The following is a 16,086-nucleotide window of genomic DNA, read 5'->3' on the forward strand; positions in this document are numbered from 1 at the left end:
TACTGTTTTTGCCCCCATTAAACTACCCAGAAATCTCCTCAGGCTGTCTGCCTCTGCATTTGGGTCCCAAACCACAACTAAAACCTGACACTTGCTGATTATTTCTGAAACTTAGAAACAGAGGTAAACGCTATAAGGTTATGTTTTTAGTTTTTTTAAACAATGTAATTCGTAATTTGCTTGGTAGGACCTTCATTTTTTTTTTACTTTTTTTTTCTGTTTACATTCCTTTCCAGTAGGTGGCGGTAGTGGCGTTTTAAATTGTTTTCATACCGCCATTAAACAATAGGTGTAGGATGAAGAAGCTTGTGCGCATGCGCTAAGTCTTTTCCGTCGGTCAGTTTGATATTTCGGTAACATAATGTATCAATCTCAGCAGTTTAAAGAGTTCATCAAAGAAAGATTAACTGCTGCTGCTGAAGAAATCTTCTCAGAGTTTGAAAAAACTCTTATTCGATATGAGGAAACGGCCAGACTGCTGGATGCCTACTGGAAACCACATATAAGCCTGCACAAAATCGGTATGGAGGAAAACATTCATTTGTGTCCATAGTGGAGGTTTTGTTCACCCTAATCTTCTTTTACTATTTAGAATTAATTTATCAAGCCTCACCGTTCTCTTTCGGACGTCCTTGCCTTTCTAGTGATGTTTCATGTTTCTGTATTTCTCCCATTAACCATGATAGAGAAAACTATGTCTAGAAAAATACTACTTTTGTCTAGAAAAGTAGTATTTTAGTAGTAATTACCTCCCAAAATACACTCAGAAAGGTTTAAATGTCTGTTGTTTTTTTTGTTTTTTTTGGCATTTTAAGAATAAAAAAGCATATCATTTTGTTATGCTCCAGGGTTTATTATGAATGAATGAATGAATAGGAATTTATTACTGACAATTAGAAAAGAAAAAAAACAAACAAAAAATAAATGAATCAAGCAAATAGACACAAAAGAGACTAGTTAAGATCAACCAAACAAAACACCAATTTCCAAACTAAATTCACATAAATAGAGACAAAAGCCTCCACCAAATAAACAAATACAGAGATCAATGAAAATTATGACTTAACGTTTAGATTTTAGATCAGTTTTAGTTTTTATACCTCTGAAACGATTAAGTGTAACATTCAAACATAGACAAATAGACATAAATAACCTCAGAAAAATCAATAATCTCCCATAAAAAACTCCAAATCTTTTCATTTTCTGGCCTCAGGTTTGGTCACACTGTGCAGGATCATCCCAGCTGATAACCAGGAGCTGCTTCTAATCACATTTAGGGCTGCAACTAACGATTATTTTGATCATTGATAAATCTATTTTTATTATTTTTTTGATAAAAAATCGGATAGCAAAAATTTTTTTTTCATGAAATCAAGCATGGGAAACCAAAACAGAGCATACTGACAGACGAAAAAGTTATTTTTTTTTCATATAAAAAAAAAAGGTTTTCAGCAAAAAGTTTATATATATTTTTTTATACAATTTTCATATAATTACTGCTCTAAGTGGGTTGCTGTGTCAGCTAAAGGCATGTTTTAGTCTCCACACTCCATTTAATGATGAACTGATTACTAAATTAGTTGACAATTATTTCAACAATTGATTAATCCGATGAATTGTTTCAGCCCTAATCATATTAGAAAAAGCTCTAGTAAGAATGGTGTCAAGAACTAGATCTTGAAATGATCATCCAGGTTGTCTCACAACGATTATTGCAATTCTGTTTTACTTGTGTCAGCAGTCAGCTTTGGCCACACATTAGATGGTACAAAATTCAGCTGTCTGACTCTTGATCGATTCATCTAGAACAGCCCACATCACTTTGGCTTTATCTGCTCTTCATTAGCTTCCAGTCTGTGTTGAATCATTATAAGACCCAAGACACTAATTCATCTGCTTTAGCCCCAAGACAACCTGCTTCATCCCTCCCTATGGCTGTGGAAACATTTAAAAAAGCAACTAAAAAGTTTTTTTTTTTTTCAATCCGTAAAAGTCAGTGGATGACTGAGAATCTTCATAAGCATTTTTTTTTCAACTTTTTGTTTTCTATTTCTATTTATTACCCTGTACATCAGTTTGTAGTTTTTATCTTCTAAAATCATTTATAAATAAACATTATTTACTTACCTACTTCTCTGCTTATCCATTTAATTTCACAGACTGCCCTCAGCATAGTATCTGTACAGAGGAGGAAGTCTCTGATGAGGAGCCATTCTGTAACCAGAAGAGTAACTTCAGCGAGGACCAGAATGAACCAGAACTTCGACAGATTAAACAGGAGGAATTCTGTAGGTTCCAGGAAGAAGAGGAACCAAAGGAATGGACGAATGGATCGATGCTGAATACTAGTTTTGAAAAAGGTAGAAACACTGACACTTCCACTTTAAAAACCCTTCTTTGTTAATATTTTTAGTAAATACATATTTACTATTTTCTTAAAGGTATAGTGGAGGATTTTTGCGAATTTTTGAAAAGACCCACTCTCTCCACTTAAAAAAATAAAAATCAAATACATGCACAACCCTGTACCTGCTCCCGAGAGGGAACACCTATCAAATGCATGCAAGAGCATGCGTGAACCCATTTCTCTTTGTGCACGCTCCGTTTAAAAGTTGCTCTTTGCATTAATCATACAAGCTTACTTTCCAAAAGAAGATTCGCAATTTTTTCACTATGTCAGGCTCACCACCAGTAAGTGAAAATGTTGATGAGTACGTAGGATAGCCTTATGTAAATATATCACCAGAGTGATTGACAATTAGGAGGACCACTTATTTTGATGATCCACCCAGAAAAAGAACTTCCTCCACTATACCTTTAAAGCTCTTAACAGAAGTTAGAATAGCTTTCCTCCAAAATCAAATCTCCGTCAGTATTTCTGCAGCAACATGTACAGTTTGTGTCTCTTCAAGTGTGCTTTTAACTCTGAGTTTAGCTTCAGCTCTGTCCGCGCTTCTGTTTCAGAACTAAAGCTGAGGGTCGCCTGTAGGACTGGTGGTTGAAGTTTAGGGTTTGAATTGTATTTAGTACAGATGTAAGTTAAGTTTGTACCACAGGACAGCACCATATATGATATGCCATTTTCTGCTGATAGAGATTAGGAATTGGAAGAAAAAAAACATTTCTGTTCTTTGAACATATGCTGTCATTTGCTACGCCTTCCCGGCACATTTAACTGACAGCCTGTTACGGTGCACTTTGTGCAGAAGCTCAAATTCATTTGACATTAATCACATTAACCTAAGCAGGTAAAGGGAAAACCTAAACCTATGGAAATTGCATTAACAAATTCCTAAATGGTGCATCCCCCTAGTAAATGATTTTTGTGATTAGTTATCAAAGTTTAACTACAAGATGCTACACAAAGTTCTTTTCTGAAATCGTACTTTATTTTTCTTTTTTATTCCATTAAAAGTTGCATTTTATTCATTCACACCATGCTGGTGGTGATACTTTGTACGTGTATTTCATAAGCTCATATATCTAGTTGCTATTTGATTAGGGCTGTTTCTTGTCGGTTTTCACGGTCCAGGAAATATCACACATTTATTTCTCCTCAAGATGATAATTAGTCATTTGCTGCTTCTCTTTTCCTCTGTAGATCTTCTACAGCAACAGGTCTATGTGGAAAAAGGAACCACTACAGAGCTGCTAGAGGGGGACTCCAGTCAGGATCAGGAGGAATCAGAACCACAAATCAAAGAGGAGCTGGAGAATTTATTTGGCACGCTGGAGGAAGAACAGGAGGAATCAAACAGTTTCATGCCAACTTCTAGCTGTGAGCAACTAGGAAACACTGACTTGAGACAATACCCTGGTTTTCTTGAGAATAGCAGCGTTAGTTATCCAGAAACAAACGATGACCTGAACCAGCCTCGCGCCTATTCTGATTGTCAGGAGGAATTTTATCCAGGAAGTAGGGAATCAGATCCAGAAGATTGTAAGAATGCAGAACTGAAGCCAGAAGTAAAACAGTACAAAATTGGGACAGACTTCACTCCAGTGTCAGAGGGGGGGTCTAATGTTGATGCACCCTGGAAGCCTTTTGAATGTGGCATTTGTGGGAAAACCTTTCAGGTTAAATGGAAATTGACCAGACATGTGGAGACCCATGCGGGTAAAACCCTGTTTTCATGTGGCTTTTGTAAGAAATTATTCAATCAAAACAGCCAACTGATCCACCACATGAGAATCCACACAGAAACGCTCGGTCAACATAGCAGCTTCTTTTCTCGTTCAGTGGACAAGCCTTTCGTTTGTGGCACTTGCGGGAAACATTTTACCAAATCCTACATCCTTAAAAGACACACAAGGGTCCACACAGGTGAGAAACCATTTACCTGCATGATATGTAGTCGATGCTTCAGTCGAAAGGACCACATGCTGGCTCACATGAAAATCCACTTAAGTGAGAAAGGTCCTGGGAGCAGCGACGTCCAGACGGAGTTTAACCCCACGGCGCCCCTGAGCAAACAGCCGGTGATCGAAGGAGACAGGAAGACCTTTTATTGTGAAAAATGTGCCAAATATTTCAGAGGTCAACGTAGCTTTTTGTGTCACATGAAGAGTCACAGGAGCGGGGGGGCGTTTGTCTGTAAAACGTGCGGACAACATTTCGTTAATTCATCCAAACTGAAAAGGCACGAACAGGTCCACACTGGCATGAAGCCATTCTCCTGCAGCTCGTGTAAGAAATCGTTCAGCAGAAGTGATCATATGTTGCGACACATGAGAATCTGTAAATACAATAAAAAAAAGCTTTAAGGGGTCAAAAAGATGTAAAGCGCTTCCATTTGAAGGGAGAAATGGACCCGTCCACATGAGAATCTACACAGCTGAGACTCTCCTTTCTCAGCTGTGTGTATTCTCTTCCAAATAAGATTTGTAAAAAACAGGCAATCATTTATTGTTGGATATTAGAAATTAGTAGTGTTAACAGATAGTAATAGAAAATCACACTGTAAAAAATAGCTGTAGTTTATTTATAATTTGATCCAAGCAGCTTCAGAAAAAGGGGTTTTTATCAGTAGTTATTCAGTTAGGATCTTTGACAGTTGAAATGTTCTTTTTGTTATTCTTTGTAAATATTTAGGGGTGTACTCTTGTTCTTTGTTTTTTGAGGTTTTTATTGCACTAGTGGATGGTTTATTGTAAAATAGGTAGACAGGAAAGGGGGTAATAGAGCGTGGAAGAGACATGCTGCATAGGACCAGTGACCACATGTCAGCCACGTTAAGGACTAAGGCCTCCATACATGAGTTTTGCGCACTAAACACTGCACCACCGAAGCACACGCATCTTTGTTTCCTAAGTTAATAGTAATCTGTTTATCACCAAGCCACAAAAAAATCTCCTTGGAGGATGAAGCATAGCAAATCTCAAAATGTCTGACAGAGCTGAGGCTCTAACCGGCAACCCACTGGTTCCAGGAGGAAGCCCCACTGTCGGATGTTAACCCCTAACCTGTTACCACTGTTCCTGTTACATGGTGTTTTTCATGTGCTGTTAGGACAAATAAAATGTTCACAATGTATTTTCATTGATCCGTCTTCTTCCGCTTATCCGGGGTCGGGTAGCGGGGTAACTGCTTCAGTAGGGAGGCCCAGACGTCCCTAGTCACTTGGGCCTGCTCATCACCACACAACATCGTCTGTGAATTACAGTGTACAAGACATGCGGCTGCAGGTTACATGAAACAACAAAGTCGATCATTAAACTACGGCCTAGGGTGTCTTGGTGCCAAGAGCACATATGGACACCCTTCAGCTTGAGCATGGTGTTCGTTATAGACAATCTATGACAAGCACAGAAGTCCAAAATCAGAACACCAGTCAAATTCAGGTCAGGTGGCCCATTCCTCCCAACTACGCCTCTCCAGGTCTCACTGTCCTGGTCCACTTGAGCGTTGAAGTCCCCCAGAAGAACAATGTTTTATTTTTGACTATTTTAGATTGAATGTTTTTTAAAGACTAGTGGGATTCTTTCATTTCTATTTCTATTGTTTTATATAAAGATTGTTATTGAAATTGTTTTAAATAAAATGGGAAAACAGGGTTTCCATACAAGAACATATTTTGTTTTTATTGCAAATTGTTCAAATTTGTGTAAAATCAATGTGGTTTATTGTTAAAAAAAAACTAAAATTAAACACCCAGGTTGAATTAATTCATTTGGATGTGAGGATTATATGCTCATCTTTTCTTAGATTCAAAGAAGTGAACCTTTTTCCCCAATAAATGAAATCCATTGAAAATCATATTCTTGTGTATCTCTGTTTTGTTGCATTGGATACATTTCCATGTTGTCGATGATAAATGGATCAATTAAATAAGTTGATTAGATTACAAAAATAATTATTACAAAAACATGGATTACTTTCTTTTTCTTAAATTTAAATTCAGACAAAATATATTTTTTTTGTTTCCAGTATTTTTATTGTAAAGTGGCAAAAAATCCCAATGAAAAAACGTCCTAATAGATTCAGTAGACATGCATCCAAGATCTGTAAAACTTAAAACGATAGAAGGAACTTCTGCACTGAAGCCATCAGACAGAAGAAGTAAATGTCCTCTTTTGACCATTTGAGAAACTTGTTAAATAGTTATTTTCTCCAGTTAACTCCAGCTTGTTTTCCCTTTAATAATTTAAAGAGCTTTGGTGAAATCTTCTATCAGCAGATGTTTTTTTAAATATATTAAATATCCAGGTTTCTTGGACAACCTTCTTTCACATGCACAATACTGCCAGGGTTACTGTCCTTGCAGCCAATGGTGCAGCAAAAAAAAAAAAACACTCTACTGTAGGGATGGATTTTGTTATTTCCTAAATGTCCTGGTCACATAATACACAAGAAAGAAACTTGAATGGTTTTGTAAATTGCAAATGAGCTTTTTCATGCTATTCCTACAAAATATCTGATTCTAAATGTTAAAGAAATCCAACATCCACAGGCACTTGTCTTTTGTTTTTTTTATGTACTACTAGCTAGATATCCTCCATATTTCATTGAAAAAAACCTATTTGATTTATTTGCTTCTTTGTTGGTTTAAAGTCATTTAATTTAATTTATTGATGACAGCTTATTGCGTCTTTATACCAGCCTTACAATTGGGGAAGAAATAAATAATAAATTCAAGTTGTAGCAATCAATTCAGGAACATCGAGTTATGAGCTTTTCTCACACATTTTAAAGTATTTTTGACACCCAAACATCTGGATTTAAATGTTTTGACGGATCTTTTGTCCGATTTTTTTTCAGATGTCCGCTACTATACATTAATGCTACATATACCGATGCTTTTAGCTTGCAATGATTTAGTTCAAAAGGTTGTCTTGTAACTGAACAAAATCTGAAGTTAAACTATAACTATGGTTCTGTGAATTCTTGGATGAGGACCAGTAGCTGTAAACAAAGTGGATGTGTCTCCTTTCACTCCACACAGGTTGAAATTCTAATTAAAAGTCATGTCAGTGACATAGCCCACCTGAAAGTTAGGTGTATAAATAATACCAGGGGAGCTATAGTTGATGTCCTGGGATCTTCTTTTGAGAAATCAAGTGATCAGTGTGAGTCATTTATCCCAGATTTCACAGAACCTTAGTTACACTGTAACTTGTCACTGCTCTGTTTTGTACCTTCCTGACTGCCAGTGGCAATAAACAAAATGGATCACTTATGCAACCCATGTCATGAGGAACAGGGCACTCACCTACTGCTCAATAAAGTTGTGGCCAATGCAGAGGTGGTAGAACTGTGAAAACGTGCATAGAAATGCCCAAGATGCCAAAAGATCACACAAATGTTCCCCAGCGGTATATCTCTCACAACAGCCTAAGTCAGTTGTGCTTGTTGCGGAATAGCACGTTAAGCTAATGGGTGCAGCTGCAACCACAGATGTCAGTGCAGTATTATCAACAACCAAAATGTGAAAGCCTCTGCTTTTAAAGTGCATGTCTTCTGTTTTTGAACATAACAGACAAATAACTGGTCTAACTGAAAAATAGCAGCTGTATTTTTAGCTGCTGTGCAACGATGCAACGTAACTTATCCAGCCTCTGTTCCTTAAACAGGAATGGGGAGGGCAGTGTACACCTGGCTTGATGGCCATGTTCATATAGCCCAGGAGAAGCACCTTTGGCAGCAATGTAATGTTGGGCCAGATTCCTGGATCTGTCTACCTTCAAATGCAAACAGGTAGTGGTCACAGCAAAAGCATAGAGCTCAGTCACGTACTTAGCCACATCTCAGAAAACCATTTTTTTTTCTCCAGAGACAGCATTTTCAGTGGGATTTCATACACTGGCTGAAGGGGTGTCCCACAAAGGGACCAAAATACCATTGCAATGTTCCATGTAGTCACTGGCTTTTCTTTGGACGATGCAAACCTCTGTCCTATCTGATGGATGTCCTTGATGAGTAGTGCCCCCCACACCTGTCTGCCACATATATGGCAGTGATTCACTGAATTAGCTGCCAGATGAACCTTTACGGTTGACACTGCCTGTCCAGCATCAGAAAAACATTGGATGTGCCCTTTAATGTTCTGCCGGGGCCAAAGAACCACGTAAGACCCGTTGTCCCTACACTGTGTGTCTGCTGTCCAACATCGGGTATCATCTGCAGCAACCACACCATGCCAGTTAGCGGTGTCTCTTCAGCAGTGGAAAAGAGCTGTGCCCAATGACCTGACTGCAACAGGAGGTCCATGTGGAGGACCAGCATTGCAGGGGGAGATGAAGAAACCCCAAGCCATAGTGGACTGCCATACTCTGAGGTTCTGTTTCATGAGCAAGGAGACTCGGAGGGAGGTTCCACTTCTCCTCGAGGGACTGAATTGGAGCCCCTCACAGACATTCTGTCGCCCAGCTTCCCGAATTAGGCTATGTTCACACTGCAGGCCTTGATGCTCGATTCCGATTTTTTTGTGAAATCCGTTTTTTTTTGTATTGCCGTTCATATTTCCAAATATATGCAACTTGTATATGATCTGTGTAAACTGCATTCATACAGGTTAAGTGTCCCGCATGCGCAGTAGAGGATGCAATTACGCCACATGTTTACGGAAGTAAACATGGATGGTAGTGCTGGAGCACATCTTTGCAATCTTTCCAAATCTTAAAACCTCAATCTTTTCAAGATAGTAAAAAAAAATACTGCTCTCTGTATCATCGTCCGCCATCGTGTTTGTTTTTCTTGCCGCTTCTGTGTAGCAAGAAGCAGAATAGTGAACCATGTCGGGTATTAATGACGTTCAGGTTGTATGAATCCGACCTGGCCGTTCAGAGACAGGTCGCATTTGAAAAGATCAGATTCGTTTCGGATTCAGGACCACATAGCCAAGTGTCCTGGGTTGGATTGGGAAAAATCGGATCTGTGTTGTTCAGACAGCTATGAAAAGATCAGATCAAGGTCCCATGTGGGCAAAAAAATCAGATTTGGGTCACTTCAGGTTGCAGTGTGAATGAGCCCTAGTCACTCTACCCTAGTAATCCGTGTGGTTCCACACTCATCCGCAAAAAAAAAAAAAAAAAACAATAAAGAAGAGAAAAGGCCCACAAACCAGTCAGTGCTGGTAGTGGATGAGATGTCAACCCTCCAATGCTCCACAAACCTAATGCAAAAAAAGAAGGCAAGGTAACGCAAACCACATAGGGATACAAAGGTACGCTCTTAAATTCTAGTTACACGTAGACGCTTATAGCAGAACGAAATCTGCCCCCCTTTTTTTAGACCTACAGAAAAATACTAAGCATGGACTTATGGAGCAGTCAATTTGCTGAACATGCCAGGTTGAAGAGGAGAATATCAAAGGACCAATCCTAGCTCCCGAGGTGTGATTTATACAGGTTACAGTCAGGTGGGCTATGTCAGCACGGTACTTTATTACATTAAAACATTAACCTGTGCCGAGAGAAAGTAGATATATCCACTGTTTACTGCAATTGGCAGTAAGGAAGGACTTAAATAGAAGTGAAAATTTTTAATCCATTATGTCCAAATATGTCATGAATTAGATCCTTGAGACATTATGTTTTGGAGGTTTACATATTATACCACTTGACTGCCTCTAAGGCAAGTGTCCCTACTTGAAAACATTCCAAATAATGGACAAACTTGTGCAGAGGCCTCATTGGGAGAAATTAATTGGTTCCAGTTGTCTTTAATCTAGACAAGCAGGCCAACTGTAGTTTACCAAACCAATGCACTTTGTACTTTTCATCTCATTATATAACAATACTATTGATTTTTTTTCTTTTCAAATATTGGGAATAAAATGTAACACATTTTACCTTTAGATCAGATTTTTATTTGTTGCTTAGAGATTTCAATGATATGGTGAACAGATCAAGTGAAGCATGGTGCAAGGTTCCTCAATTCCTCCCCTCAGAGTCTGATGTTCTTTTTAGATAAGTCTCTGCTTCCACACCTGAACAAAGAGTTTGAATAACTTCAGTGTGCAATCAAGTTCTCTAAAGTGCTGCTAATGACATGATTTGACATCATTATTTGATTCAGGTGAGCCTAAGAAGAGCCACATCTAAAAGATGCAGCACACAGGCCCTCGAGGGCCTGAACTGAGGAATCCTGCATTAGCGTATGGGTTCTGCACTTTATGTTTTACAGCTCTATGGTACTTGCTCAACAGGTCGCATCTGAACGTCTCCAATCTGAAAAAGTATATAAAAAAGGTTATTTGTACTTCTGTTATGAAAATGACAGAAAACACTTTAAAACTTGGCAACAAGAAAACATATAACCTGCACATGTGGCGGAGCACTTAAGGCGTATATGACGGCATTGGCAACATCTATTGCTTCAAGAGCCTGGGAAAAAAAAAAACAAGAGTCAGTTTCTGATATAAAATCCTTCAGAATAAACTAGAAAAACAACTGGAGTGTTCAGAAGTGTGCCCCATATTGTGACTTAAATTGTGCCTGAAATGGTATGAGATAGCACAAAATAGAAATGCTTCATTTCTTTTCTGAAAAGTAGTAGAAGCAAGCTGAAATCACAAGCAGAAACGTGACCGAAATGTTATGTTACTCTGTCCTAAAAGATGGAGAAATCTGCCCAAAGTTGATGATATAAGCTGTGATCTAATAAATGGGCAGAAACAGCAGAAAAAATGCATATGGAGAAACATGATAGTGACTGAAATGTTGAAGGCATTAATGCAGTATTTCTTTAAAATACCACCTACATGGGTAATTGCTTTACCTTGTAATGGGAGTAAGCTGAAGCTGCTTTCTCTGGATTTTGACTGTAGAGGCGCGGAGCAAATTCTGTCTCCACTAAACCTGGAGAAATGCCCTGCAGAAAGAGAACAGGTATAAAAATACACAGAGCAAGGCCTGTTTTCTAGATTTTTCCTGGTGTTCACAGAGCTTGCAGCACTTTGTGATAAACTGCCAAATGTCCTTTGGTTATGTTTAGCATGGAGGGTTAAATAAGACAAAGCACTAATTCAAAATCCAAAAAGGCAGTGGAAAAAACCTTACTGTGGCTCTAATGTGGCTCTTGGCCTCTCGCAGCTCCTGCCTGAGGCCCTCAGTCAGGGCGGTCACAGCAAACTTGGTTGCAGTGTAGAAGTGAACATCAGCATTGAACGTAATGCGATGGCCAGACATGCTGCAACAGAAGATGGACTTTTAAGGGCCTATATACAATATTTTTAAACAAATAAGATTCTAAAAGTAGCATTTACCTTTATTGTTTTATTTTTAAAATATGTGCGTCCTCTTTTTTCAAGTGAGGGCTTAGGGCTAAAACAACTAACTAAACAACTAAAACATCTCACTTCCACTTGGGATTAGTAAATTATTCATTTTAATTTTATTTAATCTAAATTATTAGAACTAATTTACTACTAACTTTTATAAATACACACATATGGAAATATGGGCATATATTGATATCCAACTTTAATACTGCAATTACTGATATTTCCCTATATCATATTTCCCCTACCCATTGGACACCAGGAAAAAAACTAAAACCCCAAGATCCCTCACAATCAATGTCAAGACCAAACAAATATCAGATATGCTTAAAAATGTGCAATTTTTTATTTATTTAGAAGAACAATATCTTTGGATAATAGAATGGGGTTGTGGAAAAAAAAAACAATTGTTAATTAAATACAGTGTGTTAACTAAGTTAACTGGCCTCTAACATACCCCCCTTTCCCCCCTCACTACAACTACAAACGGCAATATATTTTATTGGGATTTAATGTGATAGCCCAGCACCAAGAAGCTAAAAAAAAAAAAAGAGTTGTAAAGCAGGGAAATCGTAGATGGTTTTAGCCCTTAAAGGTAGATAGCATTGAAGTCACATCATTTTTGACTGTGTGAATAACTAAATCTCAGAATAAACAGAAGTTCTTTAAAGGCCTTGAATGTTTGTCAAAGAAAGTTTGTGACAAAGACAAATTCATATAGATAAAAGGATACAGCAATAAAAATAGGTTTTGTTTACAAAAAACAAGGTTTTATTATCGCACTGAGCCCTGTTTAATCCATCATTTTAAAACTGAAAGAAAAATGTTGTGTATAAATGTTGTGTTGGTTGTGTATATATGAATTTTGCTTTTATAGACAATGGAAAAGAAGGAAACATTAAAGGAGAAATGAGATCCTTTTAATTCTCTCTATCAGTCGTTTCCATAAACAATTTGTAAGTCCACTGATTCTTGTTTAAAACTAGACAAAAGGTGAGGAATTACTTCGGTGTCATGTGTAGCTTGTGTTTTATTGCCAAGTGCCTGAGCCAATCATGTGACAGTTCTCAGGGTTGCCAAAATGGAGAGCAGCGTTTGGTATTTTATATTTGGAAAAAAGCAGCAGTCTGCCATTATGAATCCCTCCAAAACCTGATCCAAAGGAGTTTCAACAACACCAAATCAGCCTCCGCATCCTTCAAAAGTATTTGCACAAAAAAATCACTGTAGTTGAATTGTCTTCAGTCCCCATCTTTAAGGTTGCCGTGCTACGACCTTGTCTCTGTTGACCTGGCAACCGGTATGGTCACACAGCTTTCCGTGTGAGTGGTGGTTCTTAAATGTGCTCAATCAGGGGGTCTAAATACTAATCATGCCTTTGAGAATTTTTATCACTAAAATATATTTTTTTTTTTTCCAAACACAGCTCATTCTCCTTTCACCCCATAATTAACCAATACACTGCTTTGGACTGATATATAAAATCACAATAGAATAAATAGAAGTTCATTCGTTCAAGTCTAGATTTTGGAAGACTACCCTAACCTGCAATTCACCGTAAACTGAAAGCTTACCTGTTTATGTTGATTATGTGCCCATCATCAATATTCCTCTCCTTCATTGACTGATATGCTTCTCTTGTGCAGATGCTCAGAGCAACAATATTAACCTGCAAAACACCCAAATGCATTTTAAAAACCCAACACTTAAATAAAATCAGCTGCCTGCAGCAGCAAAAGTTCCCTCTAGAACTGGATCAGAATCAGATTTACATCAAGCATGTTCTTCCAGGCACTGGTTTTGCCGCTCAGTAGAGGCTCAGGGTGAGCCACGCCGGCGTTGTTGATGCACACATCCACGCCTTTGTGCTCTTTCTTTATGGCTGTGAACATGGACTGAATCTCCTCCACGTTGGACAGGTCACATTTGAAAGGAATCAACACACCACTGTAGCCTGAGCTCTGACACTCTGTAGCCAGATTCTGAAAGAAAACCCCTTTTGCTTTAGTTTTTGGTCAATTGTTCTTTATTTCAGTAATAGATCAATGTTTTTTTTTTTTTTTTACACCTATGTGTTACAATACCACTTTGGATATAAACCATCTAGAAATAGACATGTCTTGCATCTTTATTCCTAACCCTTGGCAAGCATTTCACTGTGCCCAGATATTTTACTTTTATTTTTTAGAAAAGAAACATTGAAATGCTCTTTTGTGTGTTTTCAGAAGCCCGTATGGTTTTAAAATTGTGTTATAAGGAATCATCAGATCATAGTGATCTTTATGGCATATAAATGTCCACTTCAAATGTATACAACACAGAGGGGCAAGAAATTCCCACTGATTTTAAAATACAAAACAAAGCTACAGAAAATTAAAAGAGAAACAGACATCTGAACTTTGACAGAGAGTAGCTCTTGGCAGTTTGTCACATCACCAATATCAATAACCACTAGTGCCCAGGAAAATACAGCCTAGATTTATTAAACGCTCTGCTCAGTCCCCCTTTTTTTTATAATGGAAAATAGTCCAACTATAAAGTCAGCTCAAACACGTACCTATTTTACCCACAGGACCTTGTTAAACCAAGTTCACATTGCGTAATAGCAGATTTTAGAGGATCTAAAATAAACTGTCACATTAAAGTCATACGATATGCAGCTCATGCTGAATTTTAATGTTTCTTTCATCCCTAAATTAAAATTTTTCCGTGCAAATTGTTCCCTCGGGGGTTTAAAGGCAACATTTGGGATTTGCAACAGGTTACAATTAATCACCACGACCTAAATCCTTGTCTGTCAAAGTGTTGACGTAAAGTTTAACTTGATAACAAACCTTTATTTTATCTACGTCCCGTGCGCAGCCCACCACTTTCATGCCGAACCGAACCAACTCTTTAGCGATAGCTGCTCCGATTCCGACAGAAGCTCCGGTCACCAAAGCCACTCTGCCCTTCCAGCGGTCCATCACAGCTTCACAGCGGGACTTTATTCTGCAAAAAAGGCAAAACTGAAACTGTGAGAAGCAAAGGGACCGCAGAGTTTCAACAGTTACAGAGCCGTGAACGCAGCACGCTAGTTGTGAATAGGCTGTGACGTAATGCGTTAGCGTGCGTATGACAAACCGAGAATTGCGTCCCCTGTCGCGGGAACGCGCATAGTCCTAAACTATCATGAGAAAACTACGGAAGAGGATTAGGGACGCCGAAAAAATAAAAAAAAGTTGACTGATTTTAAAATTTTATTTCAGTTTAATTTGGGGAAAAAAGTCAGAATTCTTTTTTCCTCAGGAATTTGACTTTAGTCTTAGAATTATGACTTTTTTCTCAGAATTCTGACTTTAATCTCAGAATTCTGACTTTTTTTTTCTAAAAATTCTGACTTTTTTCTCAGAATTCTGACTTTAATCCAGAATTCTGACTTTTTTTCTACAAATTCTGACTTTTTTCTTAGAATTCTGACTTTAATCTCAGAATTCTAAATTGTTTTCTCAAAATTCTGACTTTTTTCTCAGAATGCTGACTTTAATTTCAGAATTCTGACTTTAATCTCGGAAACTGACTTTTTTTCTCAGAATTCTGACTTCAATCACAGGATTCTGACTTTAATCTCAGAATTTTGGATCTTAATGTAGATAGGCACCATGAAGGTGGAGATGTGGGAGCACTCAGCTTCACTGACAAAGATGTGAGTTGCTTGGGAGGGCCAATAACACATTGCTTGAAAAAAACGCAATCAGGCCATGTTATTCATCGGTGATGTTATTTCATTAATGGAAGAGCAGAAGGTGATTAAAACAAGAGAGCTAGTCTCTAAAACAGACATGGCTTCGGCTTAATGCTAACATGTTTGTTAGCTGTCAGAATTCAGTCAGAATTCTGACTTTAATCTCAGAATTCTGAGAAAAAAGTAAGAATTTTGAGATTAAAGTCAGAATTTTGAGAAAAAAAGTCAGAATTCTGAGATTAAAGTCAGAATTCTGAGAAAAAAGTCAAAATTCTGAGTCAGAATTCCTCGCATCATATGAGCAGCCGCAGCAATCCAACTATTAATGCCCCCGTTCATTCTCTCTCATTCCTCCACTGATGGCTGTACTTCTACCAGCTGAAGTGGGCAACAACGTCCTCTGGTGATGTTAGTAGCTCCTCACTCCCACTAAAAAAAGTGTTAGCAGGTGCTGTTTCCCATTGCGGAGGCACTGGATGGTTTGCCAGAATCACTTTGAAGCTGACCAGTAAAATTTCCATCCAAACTCGTCCCGGGAGTTTTTGCATCAGCAACTGCCCAGACAGTGGTGTGCTTGGCCTCACTCAACCTGCTTGCTGCCTCAGAAGTCCCATGGTTGGTAAAAGAGACTTCTGTTTACAT

The 16,086-nt window shown here is 38.1% G+C and overlaps 2 protein-coding genes across 2 annotated transcripts; one reads left to right on the forward strand and one right to left on the reverse strand.

The window, feature by feature from the left end:
• The first annotated feature begins 299 nt into the window (after nucleotides 1–299).
• On the forward strand, nucleotides 300–5,533 carry LOC119795426 (gastrula zinc finger protein XlCGF26.1-like). Its single transcript, XM_038303446.1, has 3 exons — nucleotides 300–521; nucleotides 2,160–2,360; nucleotides 3,602–5,533. Exons 1-3 carry the CDS (start codon nucleotides 362–364, stop codon nucleotides 4,762–4,764), a joined length of 1,524 nt encoding a protein of 507 aa, XP_038159374.1. The 5' UTR covers nucleotides 300–361; the 3' UTR covers nucleotides 4,765–5,533.
• A 4,751-nt stretch (nucleotides 5,534–10,284) lies between these two features.
• Nucleotides 10,285–14,819, reverse strand: LOC119795346 (dehydrogenase/reductase SDR family member 11-like). The gene is made up of 7 exons (XM_038303288.1): nucleotides 14,555–14,819; nucleotides 13,493–13,702; nucleotides 13,295–13,389; nucleotides 11,500–11,629; nucleotides 11,219–11,311; nucleotides 10,759–10,824; nucleotides 10,285–10,668 (listed from the first exon to the last, which is right to left on the reverse strand). Exons 1-7 carry the CDS (start codon nucleotides 14,684–14,686, stop codon nucleotides 10,627–10,629), a joined length of 768 nt encoding a protein of 255 aa, XP_038159216.1. The 5' UTR covers nucleotides 14,687–14,819; the 3' UTR covers nucleotides 10,285–10,626.
• Nucleotides 14,820–16,086: the final 1,267 nt, after the last annotated feature.

Source organism: Cyprinodon tularosa, unplaced genomic scaffold, assembly GCF_016077235.1.
Source record: "Cyprinodon tularosa strain WSP-4 unplaced genomic scaffold, ASM1607723v1 ctg51, whole genome shotgun sequence".
Taxonomy (NCBI): Eukaryota; Metazoa; Chordata; class Actinopteri; order Cyprinodontiformes; family Cyprinodontidae; genus Cyprinodon; species Cyprinodon tularosa.

What these genes read in the sequence shown, in the direction of transcription:
- LOC119795426 (XM_038303446.1), top strand. Translation starts at nt 362, where the DNA reads ATGTATCAATCTCAGCAGTTTAAAGAGTTCATCAAAGAAAGATTAACT. An exon ending in TATAAGCCTGCACAAAATCG is followed by an intron (nt 522 to 2,159) that starts GTATGGAGGAAA and finishes TTAATTTCACAG; the next exon opens with ACTGCCCTCAGCATAGTATC. An exon ending in GAATACTAGTTTTGAAAAAG is followed by an intron (nt 2,361 to 3,601) that starts GTAGAAACACTG and finishes TTTCCTCTGTAG; the next exon opens with ATCTTCTACAGCAACAGGTC.
- LOC119795346 (XM_038303288.1), bottom strand. Translation starts at nt 14,686, where the DNA reads ATGGACCGCTGGAAGGGCAGAGTGGCTTTGGTGACCGGAGCTTCTGTC. An exon ending in CACATAATCAACATAAACAG is followed by an intron (nt 11,630 to 13,294) that starts GTAAGCTTTCAG and finishes CTTCTGTTGCAG; the next exon opens with CATGTCTGGCCATCGCATTA. An exon ending in GTGCTCCGCCACATGTGCAG is followed by an intron (nt 10,669 to 10,758) that starts GTTATATGTTTT and finishes ATACTTTTTCAG; the next exon opens with ATTGGAGACGTTCAGATGCG.